Source organism: Ailuropoda melanoleuca, chromosome 16, assembly GCF_002007445.2.
Source record: "Ailuropoda melanoleuca isolate Jingjing chromosome 16, ASM200744v2, whole genome shotgun sequence".
NCBI lineage: Eukaryota > Metazoa > Chordata > Mammalia > Carnivora > Ursidae > Ailuropoda > Ailuropoda melanoleuca.
The window spans coordinates 52,749,223-52,775,817 of NC_048233.1; the positions used below are offsets into that span (position 1 = coordinate 52,749,223).

The 26,595-nt window shown below is 43.3% G+C and overlaps 2 protein-coding genes across 8 annotated transcripts in view; both read left to right on the forward strand.

Moving 5' to 3' along the window:
• The first annotated feature begins 239 nt into the window (after positions 1 to 239).
• Positions 240 to 15,511, forward strand: HTATIP2 (HIV-1 Tat interactive protein 2). 2 transcript variants are annotated; one of them, XM_011226044.3, is made up of 6 exons: positions 240 to 383; positions 948 to 1,143; positions 3,667 to 3,774; positions 12,018 to 12,155; positions 14,245 to 14,306; positions 15,021 to 15,511. In XM_011226044.3, exons 2-6 carry the CDS (start codon positions 949 to 951, stop codon positions 15,244 to 15,246), a joined length of 729 nt encoding a protein of 242 aa, XP_011224346.1. In that variant the 5' UTR covers positions 240 to 383; position 948; the 3' UTR covers positions 15,247 to 15,511. The 2 variants fall into 2 exon arrangements, with proteins under 2 accessions (XP_011224346.1, XP_002920140.3); XM_002920094.3 differs by lacking the exon at positions 240 to 383 and adding an exon at positions 390 to 603.
• A 2,638-nt stretch (positions 15,512 to 18,149) lies between these two features.
• PRMT3 (protein arginine methyltransferase 3) overlaps positions 18,150 to 26,595 on the forward strand; it is a 132,970-nt gene continuing 124,524 nt past the window's right edge. For 2 of the 6 annotated variants that reach the window (XR_004621147.1, XR_002142885.2), the window contains exons 1-5: positions 18,437 to 19,019; positions 19,265 to 19,400; positions 20,982 to 21,064; positions 22,648 to 22,697; positions 23,317 to 23,419. Coding sequence is in view for 4 of the 6 variants with exons in the window: in XM_002920092.4 (XP_002920138.2) it covers positions 18,992 to 19,019; positions 19,265 to 19,400; positions 20,982 to 21,064; positions 22,648 to 22,697; positions 23,317 to 23,419 (400 nt within the window). In the remaining 2 variants the exon portion in view is untranslated. Of the gene's footprint in view, positions 19,020 to 19,264; positions 19,401 to 20,818; positions 20,853 to 20,981; positions 21,065 to 22,647; positions 22,698 to 23,316; positions 23,420 to 26,595 lie in introns of those variants that run through there. The other 4 variants (XM_002920092.4, XM_034644654.1, XM_034644655.1 and 1 more) reach the window with 4 other exon arrangements.

Here is a 26,595-nt window from a genome sequence, read left to right on the forward strand (position 1 = left end):
TGTTTCATTTCTGATTGGGGTGGTTGGGTGGGAAAAGTTTAAGGTTTTGACGTGGTGAACTTGAGACAGAGATGTCCAATACACAACTGAAATAACACGTTTTAGAAAGAGACCAGCGAAGATCCAGTCTATTGGCTGAGGCCACGGATAAGGGCGAGCTTAGCCTAGGTGGTGACACGAAGTGCGGAAAGAGGGTGCTCGCGATTGATGACGTTTAGGGAGCGGTCTCCAAGCTTGCGATACCGCCTGGCGCTGCGCACGTGTTCGCGGCCGGCCTGGCCGGGAGCCCAGGCACCCGCCCGTCCCTCGCTGTCCCTCAGGCCTCGCCCCCGCTGGGCGGAGCGAGGCAGCGGCGCAGCGAAGTCACCGGAAGACGTAATCGGGTAGGCGGGGGCTCAGCAGTCTGCGACCCCCGGGCACACCTGGGAGGGGCACCCGCCGAATGGGGCGAGGGCACGTGGAACCGCGGGGAAGGGGTGATGCCCGGACAGCCGGGCCCGCGGCGGTGAGCGCGGTGGCGGCGGTGGTGGCGGCGGCGGTGGCACTGGCCGCCGCCCTGCTCCTGCTGCGGCGTGAGGACGCGGGGCTGGAGGCTGGCTCCAGGTAACCCCTCTGCGCAGGGGACCGAGCTGGGCCCTCGCACCCCAGTGGTCGGAGGAAGGAGGGGTTGGAACGGGGAGTACCGTCTGGGAACGAGGCCTCTGGGTGCCATGGCACCTGGGCACATTCTGCTGTTAGGGCCCCTTCGGAGCTGTAGATTGGCTCAGGTGCAGGGATGGCCAGGGTGCCACGCCCTGCAGGTGATTCAGCACTTTCCCCTGGGCCCAGACTGCGGAGAATAACAATACCCTTTTCCAGAGCAAATAAACCACCATTGTTCCCTAGAGTAAGCAAGGGCCATCCCTTAAACATCCCAACACCAGCAACTGTCGGTGTTATTTCTGTAGCATGGCCGAGACTGAGGCGCTGCCAAAGCTTCGGGAAGACTTCAGGATGCAGAATAAATCCGTCTTTATTCTGGGCGCCAGCGGGGAAACCGGCAGAGTGCTCTTAAAAGAAATGTTGGAACAGAGCCTGTTTTCCAAAGTCACGCTCATTGGCCGGAGAAAGCTCACCTTCGATGAGGACGCTTATAAAAATGTGGTGGGTATTTGAGCTGGGACTCAAAACTGGACTTGCAGTGATTCTTCGGGGTGAACGTATTTTCCATGCCTAAAGGCTGAACATTGCCTGGCCGGGGAGTGGAGGAGAGGTGATCACAGTGTGGCCGAGAATGGTCTGTGAGAGCCCCCTGGAAGCTGGAATCCTGGTTACAGGCCCAGGTTGGCCTCCCCACTCACCGTGTGACCTTGGGCAAAGTCCTTCTCTCAATGTAGACCCCATAAGGCCGGCCTGGCTTGTAATGAGGGCTCCAAAGATGGGGAAGAGCACGTTTTCAGGGCCATTGAAGCTGGGTTCTAGAGACAGGCCTGTAACTCCAGGCCATTTTCTCAACCACTTTGCTTGTTTTATTTACCTGTGCACTCAGTATTAATGTCAGTGAATTGCAGGCAAGGTCTATGGCAATAAAGGTGAGGTTATTCCCTTACAAGAATTGCCCTGCCTAACTTCCCAGGGCTGCAGCCTTGGAAGTGGAATATCCTTTTCATCGTCACTTATACTTTCATGGTTAACCAAATGATGTGCCAGACTTCCCTAAGTAGTTGAAGTCTGAGCTTTGAGGAGATTCCTTTCCCCATGTAAAGGGAGTTGTAAAAAGCAGTAAATGAAACTATAATGTAATCCTGAGACCCCACAGCTATAGAAGTTGGTCCCACAGGCTTCACCGGTGGAACATTCCAAATCACAGGTGGTCTCACAAATAAATGTTCTTAACCTCTGTAGGTCCATGGTCAGGTCATTTTACATATAATGTCCATCAGGACTTTTCTGTTTAAAATGGACATCTTGGGGCACGTGGGTGGCACAGCAGTTAAGCGTCTGCCTTCGGCTCAGGGCGTGATCCCGGCGTTATGGGATCGAGCCCCACATCAGGCTCCTCCGCTATGAGCCTGCTTCTTCCTCTCCCACTCCCCCTGCTTGTGTTCCCTCTCTCGCTGGCTGTCTCTATCTCTGTCAAATAAATAAATAAAATCTTTAAAAAAGTAAAAAATAAATAAAATGGACATCTTTGCTCAGACTTAGTTAATATGTGGTCTTCACTGTCTGGCTTCATGGAGTGTGTCAAATACCTCCAGTAATTAGAAACTGAAATTGAGTCCTGTGCTTTGATAATCGAGTATTGTTGGCATGTCTTTTGGTTATGCACTTAATGGGAACATATTTTTCTTCGGCATGCTCACAGTGCCAGAAAAATCCTTTTGAAAGAGCTGATGGTAAGGAAGGAAAACTACATTTTATTTGAAATCCCGGATGATGGGCATTTCTCAATCTGTCTTTTTTAAGTTTCACAACAAACTTATGAGGTTACATGGAGGTTTTTTGTTTTTTTTTTTAAGATTTGTTTATTTATTTGAGAGAGAGAGAGAGAGAGTGCGTGAGCAGGAGGAGGGGCAGAAGGAGAGGGAGAAGCAGACTCCCTGCTGGACTGGGCTTGATCTCACAATCCTGAGATCATGACCTCAGCCATAACCAAGAGACAAACCCTTAACTGACTGAGCCACGCAGGCATCCCTACATGGAGGTTCTTAAAGTTGAGTGAGCATGAGAATTATTAAAAGTGTACTTTCTGCTTCAGAAGTATTGGTGCGACACCTAGGAAGATGCTTTTTTTATCAAGCACTCGCAGGCTGATTCTAACACAGGTGGTTCATGAATTGGACTGAGGGAGAGATTATCATTTCCATTTTTATTGCTGGAAAAACTGAGGCATATGACTTGACCAAATAACTTGGCCAAAATTACACGCTTAGTAAGTAGCAGGCTCAAGAGTTGAACCTAGGTCTTTGAGATTCCAAACACCATTCCTTGCCCTGACATTGTACTTCATTGGTCTCCTTCCTGGTAATATAGACAGGCCTTTTATTTTTCCAGAGAGAAAATTATATTTGAACTTGACTTTAGAGATCTGAATCACTTATAGTCCAGTTATGTGTACTGTGGACATATAAGAGCATTGTTGATTTTGAATTCAGATTAATTGCTTTTTAGTGGGAAAAAAAGGAGCTTGCAAAAAAATTTTGTAATATGATTATGCATTCTGCTTAATTTAATTTCTATTTATCTTATTAAACTTGGTTTGTCTCCCAGCAAAGTATCCATTTGGTAAATAGTAACAGTCACTTGGTCATAGGTCTTAAAAACTACCCAGTACCTTATTAATATTGTGTAAATTATTAAGTGTATCCGTGCCTAAGATCTAACCCCCCAGTTTTCTGCCCCTCTGCCAGTGCCCCTCTAACTCTATCAGAGGTTTCTTACTAAATAAAATAAGCACCGTGTGGAATCGCGATTCCCATGCCCTAAGAATCTGCCTACTAAATAGACTAACGTGGAAAAGATAGAAGGAGAATGGCAGAAGACATGCCAGGGCAAAGAGCTTGCAAAACTTGATAAGTGAGTAGCCTCTTCAGTAATGTTCTGTACCCTTTAAATTTAGAGGGGTCCTTTCCTGTCTCTCTCTTTTAATAACATCAAGCTATATACAACTGTGTCCTTGTTGTTTAGAATCAAGAAGTGGTGGACTTTGAAAAGTTGGATGACTACGCTTCTGCCTTTCAAGGTCATGATGTTGGATTTTGTTGCCTGGGTACCACCAGAAAGAAGGCCGGGGCGGTAAGGAAGACATAGATCCCTTTCCCTTTCACTGGCTGGTAATGTCAACGATTCCTTTCTTGCTGACTCTTTTTCTTTACATCCCATAGTGCTTACATGTAATAAGCTGTTATCATTTATAATTTCGTGTGCTGCCATATCCTTTGCTATACTTTGAATAGTATGGATAAATTCATCTTTCCTTCAAAACAGTCCTGGAGTTCAGGTCTTTGTGCTGGTCACATCATAAATATTTACAAGGTCTTGCCTCTTGCAAATATTGCTGTCACTCCGTCCTCTGACTAAGGCAAACCATTATGTCTGAGTAAAAGTAACTGGCTCATGCTGTTAGCAATAAGCTTTTTTTTTTCTTATAAATGTTTTAAACTCAAAGCATTCTCACATGAATGATTTGCAACCTATTTTCATGCCAAGTTTTAAACTTATGATATAGACCATCAGAACAGGCACGATTCAGCTAGCCTCTAGTGATGACTCAGCCTTCAGTGGTGATTCAACCCCAGTGGTGATTCAGCCCTGACGCAGACTGTTCTGATCCACATTTTATCTTCTTTTTAATGGTATTCCAGATCGCATCAGCCTCCGTCCAGAAGTCCTATCTAGTCAAAAGTCACTGCTTACTATATATATCCTCAGCAAGTGGTAATACTATCTTAATTCATACCTTGACTATAGTTTATTCCTCTGGCAGAGGATTGTTGGAGCTAAATGCGTTTATTTATTTAGTATTTTTTTTAGAGGGAGAGTGCAAGAGTAAAAGTGAGCGGAGGGAGATGGGAGGGGTGGAGGGAGAGGGAGAGAATCCCAACCAGGCTCCACGCCCAGTGAGGAGCCAAAGTGGGCCTCGATCTCACAACCTTGAGATCATGACCTGAGCCGAAATCAAGGTTGGACACTTAACCAGCTGAACTACCTAGGCGTTCCTAAATGTGTCTATTAAATATGCAGTACCACGATGCTGCCATGGGGCCTTGTCATAGATTTATAAACAGGCCCGTGTATCAGAATCATTAGGAGGGCACATGGTTAAGAACTACTGGTTTATACCAACTAAGGAGTTCAGCTCAGATGTATTTCTCTGGCCCTGTTGGTGATCCAGAGAATAATTCTATTTATGCTTTTAGTAGGGATGTATTTCCAAATCTTCTGCAGTTCTGTTATGTCCACTTTGGAACCCAGCTGGGTTTTGAGCTCTGTGCTAGGAAGTATGGATTATAGAGAAGTTTGACTCTCCCTGGAATTGGCACATTGTGTCTCCTAGAAAGGGTCATATTCCTGCTCAGCAGCTAGTGCGGTCATTTCTGTCCCAGGGACAGTCACAAGCAGTGTGCCTTCTAAAAAGCATTGGAAAACTTTTGTTCTAGTACACTGCAGGTTCAGCTGTCTCAAGTGCCAACCTGATTTTGGCGGTGACTCAGCAAAATAAAAACCACTGCATTAGGCATAGAGCAGTTGATTTTCATGACATGAGGCAAATCCCATTACAGGGTGCTCCAAGGAAAAGTCTAAATTGCTTTGTTGCATCCAAATGGTGTAAAGCAATTTTAATCAGAGGAATTGGATGTCTTCCCTATCCAGAATATTTTTTTAAGTGGAGTTGGTTCCCCACCCCTCAGGCTACTCAATACCTTTTATTCTCCAAAATCAGTTTGAAAAGATAAAAGTATTAATGGGTAAGCAAGAGAAAAAAACTAGTAAGCCAAATATAATCTCAGAAATGAGTTGGGGTTTAAATGGTTCAAGAGGATAATGATAGAAAGTAAGCTGACATTTCCACTGGAAAGTCTTTTTTAAAAAAAATTTGATACTAATTTAGATTGGATGATGGTTGTGGTAAATTTAGGCAGTTTAAAAGAGGTGACAGCTCACAGGTGGCTAGGTAATAGCAATTGTATGATGGGGGATCGTGGATTTCCAAGCTCACCCTACCTGGTGTTCTGGGTCAACAGCCCTGTCTAAAGAAATAGAGCTCATCAGAGAAGCTGGTACAAGCCTGGTGTCATTCTGTAGCTGTTCTGTAACTGGAACGTTCCACATTTTTCCTAAGCGATAGGACTTTCCGGTAGAGAAACTTCAAGAAATTCAGGGTTTCTGTCTCATTATTGATGCCCTCTGAGTAGCCATCTTATTTCCCTGTGATCTTCTGTGTGTGAATTTTCTGAGGCTCTTATAACAAAGCACCATACCCAGGGTGGCTTAAACAACAGAAATTTAGTGTCTCACAGCTCTGGGGACTAGAAGTCTGAGATCAAGGTGCTGGCAGATTTGGTTCCCCTGAGGGCTGTAAGGGAAGGAACTTCCAGGCTTCTCTCCTTGACTCATAGATGACCGCCTTCTCTCTGTGTCTCTTCATTTGGCGTTTTTCCTGAGTGCATGTGGCTATGTCCAAATTGTTCCTTTTTACCACGGCACTAGTCCAAGTAGATTAAGACCCACCCTACTCAGTTTGACTTCACCTTAACTTAATAACATCAGCGATGACCCCGTTTCCAAATAAGGTCACATTCTGAGGTACTAGAGGTCACGACTTCAACATATGAGTTTGGGGGAAAACATTACAACCCATAAAATTCAGTCTACTCAGATTTCCCCTGAAACTGGTGTAGGGATAGGTCTGTTCACTTTTTCAGCTGTTTGGAAAACCATTTCGTGTAGTCATGTTAGATGCTGATGTCCTCTTTCACACTCACAGGCCCCAGTTGTCCAGTCAGTGCAGAAGCTTCCTTACTTGGCCCCAGTCCGGATCTACTGGGTCAGAATCTCTAAGGCTGGAAGCCTGGCAACTATTTTTAGCATCTTGGGGGATTCAGAGGCAGCCAACCCTCCTCTGGTTGGACCTGCTTTTGCAAGGCAGTAAGATGTGTTGGTCTTCCTCTCCTGCTGCTTTTCTAGATACTGGAGTCCCAGGTGGCCTTCACCAGTCTTGAAGAAGTAACTTGTCTGCTAGTGAAGGTTGCAATACCCTTTGAAAACCACATCTACATTGGCCTGGGGTGTAGAGCAGAAACTCACAGATGTCACTGAGAAGAGCGCTTTCCCCTTATTCGTATTCAGAGAAGGACGTGGTTAGTCAGTTTGAGGAGGAGTAATATGGTTTCGCCTCTCCATTGGCTTCCTCACGGTCCAGGTTCTTGGATTCTGTTGAATGGACAATGCCGGTAATGTGATTAAAGCAGCCTTTGTAACATTTATTAGACATCGTTAGAATCCCCTGGCGTCTGATTCTAATGATACATTCTTCTAATCCTGGGGTTTGCAGACCAGAGACCGTGGGCCACATACAGCCCACCTGTTTTTGGATAGCCCACTGAGCTAAGAATGTTTTTATATTTTTAAATAGCTAAAAAATGTCAAGAGGGGAATAATATATCATGACGTGTGAAAATATAAGCAATTCAAATTTCAGTATCCGTAATGAAGTTTTGTTGGGACACAGCTGCTGTCGTTACTTTATGTATTATTGGCGGCTGCTGTTGTACCTCGATGGTAGAGCTGTGTCGCTGTAGCAGAAGCTTGCACGTCTGAGTGTTTGCTGTCTCATCCTTTACAGGAAGAGCTTGCTGCCTCCTGTTGTAATATGTACTGTTTGATTCGACATCTGGAAGGGGCTTGTGAAGTCAAAGTGCCTTCAGTGGCTTAAGGCTCTATTTGGATACCAAATAGCTGTGGGTCCTGGAGTGTGCTGGGTTGCTCCCGGGGGCCGGTGCCTCCTCGTTGGTACTGGGAAAGGAGGTGACCACTGAGACCCCTTTAGCCTGCAGAATTCTTTGACTTCCATCACCCAGAGAAAAGAAGGCCCCAAATGGAAATATTTTGTGAGAACGTAGAGATGGACTCAGGAATCTCAGTTATCTGTTTGATTTTCTTTTTCTATCCAGAGCTTTTTCTCTAACCAAGATCTTGGTTCCACCACTATATATCAAATATAGAGATGGCCTCCAGAAACACAAGCAAATAGGGTCTCAGATTATACTATTTGTTTTTTGTCGGCATCTCTGTCTTCTAGACTAATTTATTGGGCTGCATTGAAATGGGAATAAAGGAGAAAGAATCTGAAGCAGGAGTATGGCTAAGTGCACCCCTTTACAGAACGACAGGTCCTCCCTCCTTGGAGAAGGATGCCCCGGGACGTTGAGTCATTGCGGCGTGCTCTCTCGTCATGCCCGTCTGTGCTGAAATACCTTGTAGGGAGAAGTTGTTCTTAAGCCAGCGTGTTCCTAGTTATCAGGATTGTGTAAAGAAGATTAGAAGAAATACTTAGTAGCTTTGGATTTTAATAAGATTTAAAGAGTCATTGGAGAATTTGTCTCCTTAGGTGTTTGTGGAGCCTGTGAGGGTATCTCTGCTGAGTCTCATTACATTGTGTATATTCTTTTGAGTGGGTGCTGGGAAAGGAAATTTATAGTGGGAATTTACTTAATCAGTTCCTTTTTCTAGAAGGAACTCTGCCTAGCTGAAAGTAAGACACACTGACTATAGAATCATAAAGACACTGTAACAGAATGGACGTAATGCTCTCAGAAGAGATGTCTTTTCTCCTGCCATATGGTTAGGGAAAACTAAATATGGTTTTTCTGGGAAAACACATGGAAACTTTGTTTCTGGGATGTGAAGCAGCTTGTTTTAGCTTGTTTCTTCTATTGCTTTTTTTTATTTGCACCATTAGAGAACAAGAAAGGATGTTAATAAGATTTTAAAGATAACTTCCTTCTATCTCTAAACGGAATCTTCCTCACTGCAGAGAAAATTAGCCTGTGTTGGTGTCTCCAAGTCTGTCACTAGCATCCACGTTTAAGTTCGGTTTCTAAGTTCTTGGAAGCCGTTGACCCCTTTGCTTTTGAGTTTCATTCACCAGCTAAAAGGCCATGCATCGGGGTGGGGGAAGTGAAATTCAAAAATTGTGGGCTTGGAAAAATGGGTATTTATAATCAGCTTGGGGGCTCAGAGGATTTGTGAAATCATTTTGGATTAACAGCCATTGATTGCTAATAAAACAATATTTAGCTTTGTCCAGAGAACAGCAGTGGAGAAAGGTACGGGCACCTTGTCAACAGGGCCCATTGAGTGGGGATGACGGGCTAAGCGTGGGGGTCTCCGCAGCAGCGTGGGTGCTCGTCCTTCATGGAGCGGTTGTCAGTTGTTAGCCAAGCCCATGAAAGGAAGGACGCCAGAGTCTGATGGCTAGGGTGGTATTGATGTGCTTCAGCTGACTAATCAGATTGGAAAAGTCCCATGGCATTTATGTCACTCTAATTTTCATCAGACAATTGGAGATGGCAGGACTCTATTAAGGAGAGGTTGATCCAGCACTAAAGCCAAATAAATTAGGGTCTCAGTTTAATCAAATTATCCCTTTACTGGCCCTGGATTAAGCGAGAGAGACAGCGTCGGTCCAGGGACTTGTGATTGGCTGAATCTTTCCTTTATTTTTCAAGAAACCGATGAAAGAAAAAAAGCATTTTAACAGAGGCAACTGTGATAACGCTTCCAAGAAGTCGTGCTAAGACAGCAGCAACAACGAAAAGGAATTTATTTCACCAGTCAATGCTGTGATTTCATTGTGCATAACCAACCTGTTCTCGAAATCAGAGTTTGGGGATTCCTTGAGCACACGTAAAATCTCCATTCAGAGAATGGAGCAGAGTAGTAAACTCGGTTTGCTTCACACAGGCGTGAAAGAGCGGCGTCGTGAGTTGGAATCAGGGTGTAGGCGAGCCCGTTGTGAGGATCGAATATGCAGTTGTACAACACGTGACGAAGGAGACGGTGGTGATGTGTGGGTGACGAAGGAGACGGTGGTGATGTGTGGGTGACGAAGGAGACGGTGGTGATGTGTGGGTGACGAAGGAGACGGTGGTGATGTGTGGGTGACGAAGGAGACGGTGGTGATGTGTGGGTGACGAAGGAGACGGTGGTGATGTGTGGGTGACGAAGGAGACGGTGGTGATGTGTGGGTGACGAAGGAGACGGTGGTGATGTGTGGGTGACGAAGGAGACGGTGGTGATGTGTGGGTGACGAAGGAGACGGTGGTGATGTGTGGGTGACGAAGGAGACGGTGGTGATGTGTGGGTGACGAAGGAGACGGTGGTGATGTGTGGGTGACGAAGGAGACGGTGGTGATGTGTGGGTGACGAAGGAGACGGTGGTGATGTGTGGGTGACGAAGGAGACGGTGGTGATGTGTGGGTGACGAGTGACGTTTATGTTACGTCAAGAAAGACAGAAACCTAACCCTGCCCTGCAGGTAGTGGGTGTGGTTAAAATGTGCTATCACCACTGACAGGAGGACAGGAGAGGCTTTGGGGTGAGGGTGACGTTCTAGTTCTTGATCTGGGAGTGGGCTGCAGAGGGTGTTCAGCTGATGCAAAGGCACCAAGCTCTATACTTACAGTATGTTTACTCTTCTTTTATGATCGACTTCCATAAAATCTGAAAAAGGTTGGGCCTGTTGTATTAGTTTCCTATTGCTGCTGTAACAAATTGCCTCAAATCTAGTGGCTTAAAACAACAAAAATGTATCATCTTACAGTTCTGTAAGTTAGAAATCCAACATGGATTTCGCTGAGATAAAATCAAGGTGTTGACAGGGCTATGTTCCGGAGGCCCTGGGGAGGCATCCATTTGTTTGCGTTTTCCAGCTTCCAGAGGCCGCCTGCACTCCTTGGTGCATGGTCCGCTCCCTCCATCTTCGGGAGCCAGGGACAGGTGACTGAGTACTCCTCACACCACATAGCCCATCCCTTCTCTTCGGCTTCCCTCTTCCACCTTTAGGGACTCTTGTGATTACATTGGGCCCAGGTGGATGATACAGAATAATCGTATTTTAAGGTCAGCTGATTAGCAACCTAAATTCCACCTGCAGTCTGATAACCCTTTGCTGTATAACCTAACATATTCACAGGTATGGGGATCAGCACATGGACATCTTTGTGGGGCCGCCCCAGTTATGAATGAGTCCTATTCATTAGCTGGAGGCAGTGTGAGATGAGAAGGAAGATGGGTACGATGGGGAGCACGGCTCAGAGGCAGGAATATGCATTCCACTCTCAGCTTTCTCTTCTGAGCCAGAAGTTCACCAGATCACTGGCTCTTGTTCTCACATCTCCCTAATGAAGGGGTTGGATGTGATGTTTCCTGAGGTGCGAGACACACCTCTCCTTAAGACAGAAAACATTTAGGATCAATAAGTGCCCTAGGGCAAATATTTAACTTAAAAAAAATCATTAGGGTGGTAATGTAGTCTTCAGATTTGGAATCGTAGGAAATTCAGATTTGAAATTACAGAAAACTTCATTATGTAGTTTCGGGTATTTCTGAAGTTCAGCTCACTAGGCTTTAGACTCCTCTCCAGCGCTCTGGGGTTTGAGGATGCCAGCATCTGTGGTGGTCCCCAGAAGCTGTTGCTTCGTGGCATTCCCTTGTCTGGGTACAGGCATGTGTCCTTCCATTAAGCCCTAGAAATGAGTTTACAGTCTATTGTTTGCACCATTCTCCCCCCTCCTCCTATTTATTGCCACTTAATTCTCCCCTCTCTCTCTCTCTCTCTCTCTAACTAGATTTGCCTTTTCTCTGCTTTCATTCGACTTTTCTTCGTTCATTCAAGTATTTTTAGAGTACCTGTTATGTGCTGGGTATACACTGATGCTGAGATATGAATCAAGAAGAAAGTCCCTACCACTCACGACCCTCACGGGACTGAGTCTAGACCAGGGGTCCCCAAACATTCTTGATTATATACCTGTCAGTAAAAAAAAAAAAAAAAAAAAGTGAGGATTCACTCTTTACTGATATATGAAGTATGTTGTAAAACATACACAAAAATTGGAAATTAAATAGGCTTTGTTCTGCTAGTGCCTGGATAGAGCTCTCAGGTATGCCCTGAGACTCCTGCCTGTTAGAGCTGACACAGAGAAAATTGAGAATCGGAAGTTATTAAAAGACAAATAGATGTGTGACTTCAAGCCGTTTCTTATCCTGGTCTTATTGTTCCTTTTGTTCCTTGCAGATTTGTGTGGTGTCTGTGTCTCAATGTCACTGCCCTTATTATTTCACTGGCCTTGCTGCCGCAGCTGGTCTGTCCTGAGGATCACACTTGGAGCTTTTCCCAGGGCCTATGCTTGGATGCATTTTATTTAGATCTCCATTCCCCTGCAGGCCTCCTAGCCTGCCACCCAACCTGAGTAGTAATCTTTAAGATGAACTCGCAGCGTTTTGGAAATAACTCTCATCCTTTTCCCCCTTAGGAAGGATTTGTTCGTGTGGATCGGGATTATGTCCTCAAGTCTGCAGAGCTGGCAAAGGCTGGAGGGTGCAAACATTTTAACTTGCTGTCCTCTAGGGGAGCTGATAAGTCAAGCAGTTTTTTATATCTGCAAGTTAAGGTTTGTGCACATTTCTATCTTTCCTGTACTTTGGAGACCCTGCTAATTGGCAATACTAAATAATGTAGGGGCGCCTGGGTGGCTCAGTCATTAAGCACCTAAATAATGTAAAATGCTTAATAATACAGAAATGCATTAAATGCATTACATTGTGCATTTTTTTATAGCAGCAGGGATTTTTTTTTTTTGCACAGATATATTTAGTAAACAGGAGTGATTTTAAAGATAATTTCCAATGTCTTTCCCCCTGTTGATTATCTAGTAATCATGAAATCAGCATAGAATCTTAGCATTAGAAGAGACTTTGAGGCAGTGATTCTTAAACTTTCCCGGAGTAGATGATATTTTAGTATTGGGTATGGTGGCTCTTGCCCTCAGGGTATCTCTAATCAGCATGTTTGGGGATTCCCCAAGTCTGGCCCCAAGTTTGGCAATTTGATAGACGGTCTCACCAAGATGCAGCATATAGTTACAGCCATAGCAATGATTTATTACAATGAAAGGCTATGAAGCAAAGTTAGTAAAGGGAAGGAGTACATGGAGTACATGGAGTGAAGACCAGAGGAAATGGGTACGAGCTTCCAAGAGTCTTCTCTCAGTAGGGTCGCTTAATGCCTTCAGCTTTGAGTGTTGAGGAAATGAGAGAAATTTGCCCGAGCCCCGGAGTTCAGAGTTTTCATGGGGTCAATCACGTTGGCACCCTGAGCGTGGAAAAAATTATAAGCTTCCAGAAGGAAAGCAAGTGTTCAGCATAAGCCACATGGTTTGTACAACTAGTTTAGGCACTAAACTACCCTATCAGTTAGGTAATGACCAGGACACTCCTGAAATCCAAGTTCCCTGACACAAGCCAAAGGTCAACCTTGCAGGCAGGCCTTTCTAAGATCATAGAGTCTCAGCCTGCTATGTTAACTCTTCTATGCACCCTGCTAATAGAGACAAAACATATCTTTGTAAAAGCTAAGAGATTTGTCCACATAAACACTTGTATATGAATGTTCATGGCAACATTATTCATAATAGCTAGAGTGGAAACAACCCAAATACCCATCAGCTAATGAATGGATGAATAAAATCTGGTATATACATGCAATAGAATATTATTCAACTGTAAAAAGGCATGATACATGCTATAATGTGGGTAAACCTTGAAAACATTATGCTAAAAGAGAGAGGCTGGTCCCAAAAGACCACAACTACTTTGATTCCATGCGTATGAAATACCCAGAATAGGCAAATCTATAGAGATAGAAAGATTAATGGTTGGTTAGGGCTTGGGGAGAGGGGATGGGAGTCAGTGCTAATTGGTATAGGGTTTTTGGTCGGGGGTGAAGAAACAATTCTAAGCGTAGATTGTAAGGAAGGTGACAGGACTCTGTAAATATACTAAAAAACATTAATTTTTAAAAAGTTTTTTAAAAAGCTACCCAAGATTATATGATGAATCAGGCAAGGTGCCAAATGAACAGTATGAACATGCCAAGAAAAAGGAGAGCGTGCCACTGAATTCACAAGGCCTTCGGATATCTCTGTGGCCTGAGCTCCTCTGGCATTTCTGTTCTTAGAGACGCCTGGCAGGAAAATTCATGGTTTAACAAATTTAATTTAAAGCCATCATATAGATGTAATCTTGCTGTCTCTTGAAATTTGACGGGATTTGTTAGGAAGACAGTAATACAGAGCATCTGTGGGTCTTCTGAGCTGCTGGAACTACCTGAAAACCAAAAAAGTTTGCTGTTCGTCAGCCTGCAACATTAATTCTAGCCTAAGGGGACGTTATTCATTGATGGTTGAACTCCTAACATGTTCCTTAGTCTCTGGATCTGTTTTAAAAGCAGTCACGTGAGAGGCCGCACTGACTAGGCAGCCATCCTCTCAGTCAGGACATCTTTTTTTAACTCTCTACTGCCTGTCAGGATAAACCATCTCTTCCTTAACTTCCCAGAGTCTAAAATTCTAGATAAGGATATTTACAATTACTGAGACCCGCAGAAGCAGACTATCTTCAAAACCCCAAGTTATTCCCTCGTAGGCGTTACAGTAAATTGCTCTTCTTGCTTAAATACTAAAATTTGGTTTTTATTAACAGGGAGAAGTGGAAGCTAGGGTTGAAGAATTACAGTTTGATCGTTACTCTGTGTTTAGGCCTGGGTAAGTATTCATACTGCCTAACAGTACACTACTGTTCGTTATTCCCCAGAAGTTAGTTTTTCATTTGAGGAGGCTGACAACCAAGATACCTAAGATATGAAAGGAGTTGACTAGAGGTGGATTGCTTCTCCGAAGCATCCTTCTGGCTTTGAAGGAAAGGGTAGACCATTTGTTGGTGCCAGGTTCAGAGTAGTCTGGAATTTCCTGGGTGGCTTTTGCTGCCTTAAAAAAAAAATCCTCTTCATTCACCAAATAAAACCTTTCACCCATTGTATTAATCCGTTCAGGCTGCCATAACAGAATAACACCACAGACTAGAAGCCATAAGCAATTTATTTTCTCACAATTCTTGAGGCTCGAAGTCCAAAGTCAAGGTGCCATCAGAGTTAGTGTCTGCTGAGGCCTCTCTTCCTGGTTTGTAGATGGCCTTCTCTCTGTGTCCTGACGTAATCTTTCCTCTGTGTGCATGTGGAGAGGTATTTGATCTCTCTCCCTCTGCTGTAGGGATACCAGTCCTATCAGATCAAGGTCCCACCCTTGTGACCTAATTTAATCTGAATTACCCCCATAAATGCACTGTTTTCAAATTCAACCACACTGGGGGTTAGAGCTTCAACATGAATTTGGTGGGGTGGGCACAGTGCAGTTCATAACACCCTCTATGGTCTGAAGACAGTAAACCATCTCTTCCTCTGCTTTTCTTTTTCCCTTTAGAGTTCTACTGTGTGATAGGCAAGAATCTCGCCCAGGGGAATGGTTGGTTAGGAAATTCTTTGGCTCCTTACCAGAATCTTGGGCGAGTGGGCACTCTGTGCCAGTGGCGACTGTGGTTAGGGCAATGCTGAACAACGCAGTGAGCCCAAGCGGCAAGAAGAAGGAACTGTTGGATAATAAGGCCATCCATGACCTGGGGAAAGCCGACAGCTCTCTCACGCCATGACCACGCTGGAGAAATGCTTTCTATTGTAAAGCTCAACACCCACCACCTAATTGGTACATTCAGGGTCTAAAAATAGTCAGTGTGCTTTAACTGTGGTTAACTGTGGTTTCACTTGTCTCAGCCGCAAAGATCCAACAAAAAAATGATTGTGTTCGGCACCAGCCTGGTTCAGAGCCTGGTTGGACGTATACATGCATCACCCAGCGAGCTTTTCAGAGATAGAGATTCGTAGGCTCTACCTCAAACCTCTGACGCTGAATCTTCAGGGTATCAGCGCAGGAATCTGTTAGGTGTTTTTAAAGCCTCCCCTCGGGCTTCTGGTGCCGCTGGTGGGGAGGCCTGCTTTGAAAGAAAGGCTTGTCTGCAGTCAGAGCAGCAGCACAAACCTTGCATATTATGCAGATGATTCCTGTTCTAAAATTGTCATTTTTGTCTTTGAGTTACCCGCTGCCGACTGCTGAATTTGGGTCAGTGGGCATCATGCCTTACTACTTCTTTCCAATGTATAATAAAAGTCATTATATAACAACTTGTAGAATTCACGGGAGAATTAAAGGTAGGAAGGCAGATAAATGGACAAGTCCTGGGTGATTGTTAGAAAATGTCCAAGTATCAGTGGTTAGACGCAGCGTTTTGGCAGGTGGGATGATATAACAGTGCTGGTATTTATCCAGTGCTGGCTAAGTGCCAGCCTTTACACATGCTATGTGTCGTGTAACCCTCGACAACCCTTACAGTCCTTACAGGTGCTACAATCATCAGCCTGTCTAAGATGGGGAGGCTGAGGCTCACTGTGGTTAAATGCCTTGCCCAAGGGCCCAAAGCTGAAGACCTGAAGCTAGGAAATGGCAAAGGCAGGATTCTAACCCAAGTCAGCCTGACCCATAGCTTGTATTATTTCTAACCACTCTGCAAAAGCCTCTGGTATCTGTATATTTCCAGGAAGTTCTAGTTAACGGTGACTGGATGAGCGTATGCTATAGATGAATAAAACTGAAATATTTGTTTTCTTTTATAGGGTTTAGGATCCTAGTAGTGATTAACCACAAATGTTCACATGGCCAGTAGGAGTATATGTCATGGTACCACAGTTTAAAAGCTATGGAAAAGGAAAGAAAGATGCAAAAGGAAGGGTCAAAGTCAAGAGGAGTATACAGTGTTAATTTCCACCCAGGAGCAAAGGATAGTGGTGAAACCTGTCTTAACCTCTGTGCTGAGGGAAACAGTGATTTGAATGATTCAGTCCATTTTTACAAGGTCTACAGTATGCCAGGTACATTCCAAGCTTCAGTGGACACCAGGGGATAAAAGGTCCTCCCCTTTAATTGGGGGTGTATATCTGTAGAAGGTATTGGACATTCCCATTGTCAGTCACCCAGAAGAGAGACATATTTTAGGAAGGGGTCGGGTCTTAGGATGTGAACTTTAGGAAGGCGATGGAACATTCCTCCTGCCATGCAGGGATCCTTTGGGGCTGGACTCTGAAGAGCCCACACATTTGGGTGGTAACAAACATGGGTTCCAAGGAGTGAGGCATGAAGTGAGTGGACCCCCTGAGGACACCCTGAGGCCTGTGGGCTCTAAAAGCAGCTATCCCCAGTGGCAAATTTTTGAGTTATTCTCTCTCTCTTATTTCCTTACCCGCAAAACCTTGTGTCAGGTCATGTTCAGCTTTCTATTCTGGCCTCAATAGTGAAATGGGATGTTAGGGGGAGGGTCTGTCTGTGTTCATCTTTGGAGTAGAGAGGAAAATGACTCCCTCCCAAGCCCAGCATCGTGGTGAGACACAAACTTCAAGGGACAAGATTCTGCGCCTCAGTCACCCTTCTAGATTGTGTGTTTCTTCCTTTACTGTTGATGTTGACTGACTGGGTGTTACAAAGCAATTTAGCAGATTTTCCTCGCAAATGTTATACACACAGGGAGAAGATGGCCCATGCTGGAGAGGAGTTTATGTTGGAAGGAAGAGGCAAAAAGGTAGACGGGCCCAGGTAACAAAAGGCCTTGAATTAATTAATTCGGCATACTGATTGCTTCCTATGTGCTCCTGGGCACACAGGCAGCGTGAAAACATCAGTGAACAGTTAAGTATAACCTAAAGGAGCCAGCAGCTGTTCTGGCAACATAAGGACAAATAATCAAAACCAATATTTGATAGATTCTGTCCTTTAGTTTACAGATAAGAGAGAGGAGTACATTCAGAAGAGTTTAGCAATATAAGGCATCATATGCATTCAACAAATTTACCGAGTTCCTACTATGAGTTAGGCCATCTAATATGTGCCAGAGAAATGAAAGCAAAGAGACAAGGCCCTTACCCTCATGGCACAGGGTTGGGGGTAAAAGCAAAAAAAAGAAAGAAAAGCAAATGGAACATGCTAAGAAAGGAACTAACCCGGGGGGCTGCTGGAATGACAGTGGAAACTTCTTGAAAAACGGTGGTTTGTATTTGTAGAGCATTCTTAGCAAAAGCCTTGAGGTGTGAAAATGATTAGCTCTAAATCAAAGGCTGGAGGGTGGGACCCAGGGTGAAGGGTGGGTTGACACCGAAGTCAGGCAGGATTAGGTGCAGCCTGGTAGGCCAAGGTAGTTAATCAGATAAACACACGCTGGTCTGTGGGCCTGGAGCTTGATCAATTACCTACTGAAATTACTGCAGCCCACTCCCACCTATCAAAGCATTCTGTGGTTTGAGTAGATGTTAGGAAGGCATGAAGCACCGGAACGTTTGTGCTCTTCCCACCTAGCAGCCATAATGTCACTTTCTGAATGTACCTAAGGGCGTCACTCCCTCGCTTAACCGAGGTCAGCTGCTTCCCATTGTTCAGAATAAAGTTAACACTTAATGTCTAAGCACTTTACATGTTATTTTATCCTTACAGTGGCTCTGTGGCTAGTGCAGTCATTATCCCCGTTTTGTAGGTGAGGAAGTGGAGAAGGTAAGAGGTCTTGATCTCGCTCAAGATCAGAGTGACAAAGTGACACAAGTAGGATTCGGACTGAGTAGGTTGGATCGGAGTCCATGCTCTCACTTAACCACTGGACTTTAAAGACTAAAATCCATAAAACAGTCCGCCAGACTTTGGCACCTACGCGTGCTCTAGGGCGCCCACACTGGCTCCTGCAGTCCCCCCTACCACCCCCCCTCCCCCGCGCACCGCAGGGAATCAGGGAGCACAGGAAACAGAGTCGAGCCTCAGGCCCTTATCTGCGTTCCGCCTCCTTCGCCACTAGAGGGCGCAGCCGGTCGGCCGACGCCTCCACTAACGGCCCATTCCTCAAATACGAGAAGCACAGAGGGCGTGGTGCCCACTGCAAAACCGCTGCGGCGTCTCTGCGCCTCTGGGCTCAGGGGCGCAGACGAGGGCCTCCCGCTAAGACCTGGCGCAGCGCGAGGAGCAGACAAGTCACATCAAAGACTGCGACTCTCAGTCCGGCTTTCAGCGCCCACTCGGCGCGCGATACGTCAACCTTGCAGCTGGAGGAAGCGGAGCACCGACTCCCGCCCCGCCCACCGAGCTCACGTGGCCAACAACCGCGGCCTCGAGGCCGGAAGCGCTCCTAAGCTCGCGCGCGCGCGTTCTCGCGTTTTTAGGCGACAGTGAGGTTACCTAAGTTCCGTTCCCGCCGCGCGCTCGCGCTCGTTCCCAGGATTCCGGGCCCGGACAGCTCGGCGGCGGCTGCGCGCGCGCTGCTCAGCCCGGTCCCCGCCCCCAGGCGCGCGGGGTTCCGGGGCAACACAGCCATGTGCTCGTTAGCGTCGGGCGCTGCGGGTGGGTATCCACGGCCCCTTAGCACACTGCTCGCCCAGCGCGTAGGCCGCAGGGCGAGAGAAACCCCCCAGCACTTCCCGGCTGCGGGGCGGGACGGTGGGGCCTGGCTGGGAGGGTGGGGGAGGCGCCGGCGAGGGCCGCGGGCGAGCGGGGCGGAGGGCAGCGCACCCCCCCACCCTGTTCCTCGTGCGCCTGGCTCGCGCTGGTGCCCGTCCGGGGCAGGGCTGATCGTTTGCGTGTGCTAGGCGGCCGGGGCGCTGTGGAGGACGAGGACGACTTGCCAGAGCTGTCCGACAGCGGTGACGAGGCTGCCTGGGAGGATGAGGACGATACTGAGCTCCCCCACGACAAGCAGCAGACCCCCTGCCTGTTCTGTGACAGGTTCGTCCACCTCAGTGCCAAGCGCCACCCCTAGGGTGCCCGGGCCCCGTGGGTCCGTGTGTCTGAAGTCCAAGCCGAGCAGCCTGCCCGCAAATCCTTGAACCAGTGGTGTGGAATGAGGGTTTATTGAGAAGAAAGCAGCACAGTGCTGTAGAGGGAAGAGCCATGGACTGGAAGCCAGGTTATACTAACTTCTCTTCCACAGGCCTCAGTTTCCCCCTGTGTGATACCAGTCTGTGGTTACCAAATCTAGTTCTGCACCCTTGTCACCTGAGACTTTGTAAAGATGCTGAACCCCGCGCCACAGCCCTTCTAAATCAGGCATGGGACCCAGGACCTCTTCTGTTTTTATAAAGGCATTTTCTGAGATGATTCTAATACAAGTGTGCAAGTCACTAAACCAGATAATCCCTCAGGACCCTTCCAGCTTTATCTTTCTATAATTCATGAATGAGTACAGAGCTTCTCAGGTGTCATATTACCATTTGAGCCATTTGAAGAATCACCTTCTTAGGTAGGGGCTCCCCACCTATTGAATTGATGCATTTTTCACTTAGGGAAAAAGAAACTATGGTATCAGTAACTTGTTCAAGGTCACCAAGCTGTAGTTTGTCTTATATCCAAATCCATGTTTTTTCTGCTTAAAATTCTGCCTCTTATCTCAGTAAGCTCTGACTTTGGTCGACTTTCTGGACAAGTGGGCGTGAAAGAGGCCTGCTTGGCATTGACCAGTGTTACTTGAATAAGCATTTTCCAGTTTCCCATAAATCTGGGCATGGTGCTGATTGGTAGTATATTAGATCCTCTTGATTCGTCATTGTTCTCACATGGCCGTTTGTGCAGGTACAGAATGTCTACGTGTACTCCAGTTGTCATAAAATAATATTTATCGAGCATCAGGGATGTACTTCTTTGTGATAGGCTGTATGAGTACAGCAGAGTAAAAACAAACATTTGTTGAAAATTAACTGCAGCATATGTGCTAGGCATACAGAGGAGGTATTCAGCTCCTCCTCTGTGTATTCCTATCTTAAGTATCCTGCAGTTTTGCGGGTCGCATGATAAAAGAGGCTTGGTCCTCACCATGTCTGTAACACAAGTACTTTCAGAATACTGCAAGATCACTTGAAATATAGCACTTTGGGAATATGCCAGCTAGAAAAAGGACATTTTTATGCTTTATTTCTCAAAGCAATCTGAGCTGTCGCAGTTCAAAGCCTCTGGAAGCAGCATTGACACACAGCAGAAAAGAATCTTCTGTAGGGAATTTTCATATCTTGAGAGAAACAATCTATCAAAGGGAGTTCTCTTCCTTAAAAGCCTTTGGATAAACTCCGTGCTCTTATTTGGCCAATAAATTAACTTTGACATTTGAAATATTTGTTTAGGGTGTAGAACGGGACTCAGAAGTACTAATTCCCTTTAGAAATGCTGGGTCCCTCTCATCTACAGGTATGTTTGTTTTTTCTTAATTGGATATAAAATAGGAATCAGAATGGGGGGGAAGTGTATATTTAACATGAAATCAATATTTAAACTTTTGAGGGGACTATTTCATAAAGTTATTGTTTGAATTTTCAGGTTATTTACGTCTGCTGAAGAAACATTTTCACACTGTAAGTCTGAGCATCAATTTCATATTGGTAACATGGTCCATAAACATGGTGAGTATTTTTTAGAAAAAAGAAAATTTTATTTTTTTCATTTTTTAAAGATTTTATTTATTTATTTAACAGAGAGAGAGAGACAGCTTGCGAGAGAGGGAACACAAGCAAGGGGAGCGGGAGAGGAAGAAGCAGCCTCCCAGGGGAGGAGCCTGATGTGGGGCTACATCCCAGGACTCTGGGATCACACTCTGAGCCACCCAGGCACCCCCTAGAATAAAGAAAATTTTAGCTGTGAAATTTAAGCTTAGACTTTGTATTCTTCCAGAACTTTCCTGCACAAGTTAAATGTAGTGAAAAATATAACATCCTATCGTATGAAGTTTTTTTGGCAAGTGGCTTTTGAGGGAGGACTAATTATAAGTCATTCTTCTAGATAAGATTCACTGTATTTAAGCTTATATTGACTACACAACTAAAAGGGAAAAAAAAAAAACGACCTTGGCATGTGATTGCATTTTTATCATGTTAGAATTAGGGAGAGCAAGGATAGAGGTGAACTTTGGAAAAGGAGGTGGGTCATTGTGAAAAAAGACAACTTACCAGGTCAAAGCGTAACCTGAACTTCAGAGCATACAAGGTTGAATTTGGTAAGAGTATGGAAAAAGGAGTGAGGAAGTTAAGGTGATGAACAGAATATTTAGATGATTCTTTTGAAACTTGCATTTTAACATACTTCCCTTATAATTAAAGTCTGCTTCTTTAAACAGATGCAGAAGAACTACATATTCCGTTAAAATTAACTAAATACAGAATTAACTAAATAGAATTTTTTAGTCCCTGTATTTGCTGTCAACTAGAAAAGACATTAAATATGTGATGAAATAGATTTATAGATCATAAATGCAACTGCAGCTGCTTTTGTAAGACATGAATGACTTACTGGGTTTTTTAATGTGCATTTTTAAACTGAGTTGGAATCATACTTCCAAAAAATTTTTAAAATTTTTTTTCATTTAACAAATAGAGGGTTTTTTAAATGCTGTTATGTATATAAAACATTTTAAATGCTGTTGTGTTTCTCATAACAACATTTTTCACGACAAATAATACCCAGTTGGTTAGATATCCTGTTGCTTTTCCTTGCTGTAATGGGGCTTCATTGCTGGAAAGAGAACAACCCTCATTGTTTTTTAATTTGTATCATTTAACTTCATGTAAAAGCTAGTATACTTTGTATACTCCATGTCCAGGCAAAATTGTAATTTGGTAGGCACCCTAAATATAGGGGTTTAGAGACTTTTGGCTTCAATATCAGTTGCCAAAAACTTGGTAAAATCTACAACCGAATTTTCCTGATTTGTATTTTTCTTACAAATGAGGATTTGAATTCTAAAAATTAATTTCCTACTTTTTAAAAATGCAAGAAAAACATTAAAAATTGTTATCCATGTGGCTGTTTCTCAGTTAAAATATTCAGAAATATTTAAGTTACTATTTTTAGTTCTTAAGAAATTCAAAATATTATAAGTTGTAGTTTAGAGAACAGAAATATTTTATATAACCAGAGGAGCCTCTATGGAATAGGTCAGTTATACAAAACTCATTAAAATAGGTGAATTATCTTTTTTTTTTCCCATTAGGACTTGAATTTTATGGATACATTAAACTAATAAATTTTATTAGACTTAAGGTAAGTTGGTAGCTTAATTTATAATTTTGTTTGGAAACTAAAGAAATACCACAGTGACTATTGGTGCATTGATCTTCTATTAGAAGAGTACAAAGAACTCTTAAATAATCATCATATTGGGGGAATCGTGGGCATTAGGAACTAACATAACATACAGCACCAAGTAAATTTAGTAAAGTATCATTTTTAACTGTGTCCAAGAGGTGAATTGATGTTATGTGAAAAAGTAATTCAGTGTCAGGTAATACTGATACATAGTATATCCCTAAATCAGAAATAATTTCTAGTGTGATTTCAAGTACTGTGGTTGTCTTTTTGTTCTTTTTTCCAAATATGTAGTCCTTTTTTATTGTGTATTCCAATGAATGTTTATGCTGCCACTTCCTCCAAATCCAAACAATAAAGAAAGTGCATTGAAACCATATTGCTTAATCTTAGCAATCATCCAATCAAGTTAATGAAATGACAGGTGAACATAGACTCCTTAAATAGAGATTTTATGTGAGGATGACATGGTTCCTTTTTTTTTTTTTTGGCTTGATTTTCCTACTTTTTGCTGGGGGAGGGGCAGGTTGTGATTATATACAATGAAAAAACATGCAATTAATTTTACATCCAGAATCCTACAGTTGAGTATATGAATTCCATATACAACCCAGTGCCTTGGGAGAAAGAAGAGTATTTGAAGCCAGTATTAGAAGATGACCTATTACTTCAATTTGGTAAGATGAACATACTGGGTCTACTTAAACATAGGGTCATTTGTAATGACAAATGGTAGTTAAGTTTTCTAAGAAAATATATCATCTCCTTAATTCTCTAAGGACCTTACTAGGTAGTTGGTTTCAATAGGAAAGTTATTTCAGAACTGATAGTTACACTATTACGAGAGAGAAATTTAGAAATAGGAGTTTGTTTAAATATTGTGTACAAAATGTTCTGAAACGTAGGGACACTCGAGAAAATAATTTTTCGTTGTAGACTAATTTTTGGTCTACTAAAATTGACTAAAATTTTAATTTAGTTAATTTAGCTAAAATTAAATTTTTAATTTATTTTAAATTAACCAAAATTTTTAGATCTACTGATTCAAAATTTTTAAAAATTTTTTTCTGCTTCAAAGTAATTTTAAAGTAGATTTAATAATTGCTGCTTTTGTCTGATATATTTAGATCAGATATTTAGATCAGATAATCAGACTTTTTTTTAAGACATCTGATTTACTGAGATTTTGTTTTGATGCAGAACAGAGTCCACTTAAATTCCCATGGGCTTACCTACATACACTAACTCTATAGCCTTCCTTGTGGCAGGGCCACTCTCATTTCTTGACTATAGCTTTCTTACTTAGTTATTTGCTCTGTGCATTCACTCGTTCCCTATTTTACTCTTTTTAAGATTTATTTATCTCAGAAAGAGAGAGACCATGCACACACGTGGTGGAGGGAGAGAATCTCAAGAGACTTCCCCAAGTGTGGAGCTCTTGGCGGGGCCTGATCCCAGGACCCATGAGATCATGACCTGAGCCAAAATTAGGGGTCAGGTTCTTAACTGACTGAGCCACCCGGGCACCCCAGCTTATTCCTTATTGAATAGGGATCTTGTGAAAATTCTGTTGGCTTCTTATAGACACCTTATTATAACTTATGAGGTTTAATAATTTATGCTTTTTTCCCCCTTACTTATACTATCTTTCATGTTTCTTGTGTCACATGAAGTGAAGGGTGTGCTGTCTTCAGGTCATTGGGGCCATTCTAAACAGACATGTACCTTTACATACAGAAGTTTGACAATGTGGAGTTGAGCAGCTCTCTGATTAGTGAGAACTGTGGAAAGCTGCTCATTTCCTTGAGAAGGACCATCATTAAGTTGTGTGGCAGTGTGATGTAGTAGTAAGGACCTTAATGTAGGATTCAGGAACCATGTGACCCTGGACAGAGCTTTCTGTTCTTAAGTTTTCATCTGAGATTCTTTCTGGCTGCAAAATTTGGTGAGTCCCAGGTTGATTCTTTCCTGTTTTTACAAATTCTGTCTAATCTCATTTCTCCCCAGAGTGATCAAAGTGATCCCTTTGATAAATGACAAAGTGCCCACTAAGTGCTCTTCATGACTTCCTAAATTCAAAATCATTTCTTGAACGAGCACAGGATGAAAGTAGTACATTAAATGCTTTAGAAACATGAAGAAATGAATCTTTCCCATAGGGAGCCCATAGTCTTAAGAGTGTTTTGTTTTTAAATGTCTGTCTTGTATGATGAGGTCAAATATGATAGGTTTCATGAGAAGTAGAAAAAGTAGGTTTCAGTTCAGAAGAAGAAGAGGTTATTCAGATCAACAGATATGGAATGTTGTGTGCAGGTCACTGTGAGTACAGATTGGTATTGAATCTAACTGTCCAATGGTATATAAAATTAATTTCTTTCAACCTTAATTTGTAAAAAGATGATAATGACACCTACCTTAAGAAATTGTTGCAAAGATAATGCATATTAGCACAGTACCTGTCAGAGGGTAACTGCTTAATAAAGGAGAATTTATTGTTGTTAGTAAATAAATAAGGCCTACAGGAGTTTGGATCTCAGCCATGACTGAGATCTGGAACACTTAAGGGGCCTAGTAAAAGAAGGAGAACTTGAACTGGGCATGTCCTTGAGTGCACTGCCTGTGTTCTCTCAAATAGTCTGTGCTCCTAGGCCTTGGTGAAGAGAGATGGAAGAGAAGGTTGTCACTCTCCTGGCTCCAAGCTTGATTACTGGCCATTGCCCCTCCACTGCCTTTCAGTAAATATTTATTGAGCATCTGCTGAGTATTAGGCTTTGAGGATTTAAAGATGACTGAATTAATAAAGGAGATGACTAAGAAAATAGGCAGTGATAGTACAGGATAAGGGGGGACAAGTAACTTTACAAGGGAGAAACCTGGCGAACACTACCATAGCCAGATAATCACATCAGTGATAAATCATGTTGATATTATGAACTCATTATATAATGAGAATGACACTTTCCCTCTAGTCTTCCTCCCCAAAACCAATAACCTCAGTCTAACCATGAAAAACCATCAGACACACAAAATAAGGGTCATTCTACAAGCTACAAAAACTGTCAAGGTCATCAAAAACAAGGAACATCTGAGAAACCGTCATAGCTAAGAGAGACTTAAATAAGAGACATGACAACTGAATGAATTATAGTATCCTGGATAGGATCTTGGGACAGAAAGGGGATGTTAGGGAAAAATTAATGAAATCTGAGAAAATAGTTCTTTTTTTTTTAAAGTACAGTGTAGTAATATACTCCCCAGTGGGTTAGTATTCTTTTGTAAACAAAGAACCTTTCAACATTGAGGGACAGAGGATCAAACACTTGATAGAACAATGGGGAAAATACATGATTAGACAGTTTACCAAAAACAGTTCAAAAGTAGACCAGGAGTGAGATACCATTTCTTACCTATCAGACTGGTAAATATTTTAAAAATCTGACCGCATGTTTTGTTGACAGGGCTGAGGCGGTACAGACACTGTGATACATTGCTAGTAGAATGCATATTTGGCAACATCTAACCAAACTGTATATGCACTTACTTTGTAACACAACAGTGTCACAGATAAGAATCTGTTTTGAAGGTATACCTCCAACGTTGATTCTGAAAATACCTATACGCAAGATTATTCAATATAGCATTGTAATTTCTAAATATTGACAAAACCTAAGTGCTCATACATAGGAGAGTAGTTAACTCTGGTATATCCACACCATCTATTAAAAACAAACAAACAAACCTGGAGATCTCTGAACTGATAGAGTGATATCCAAGACATACTGTTAAGAAAAGGTAAAGCTCAAAGGAGTATCTTTGGTATGATATTCTCTTCATGTAAGAAAGAAAGGGATTT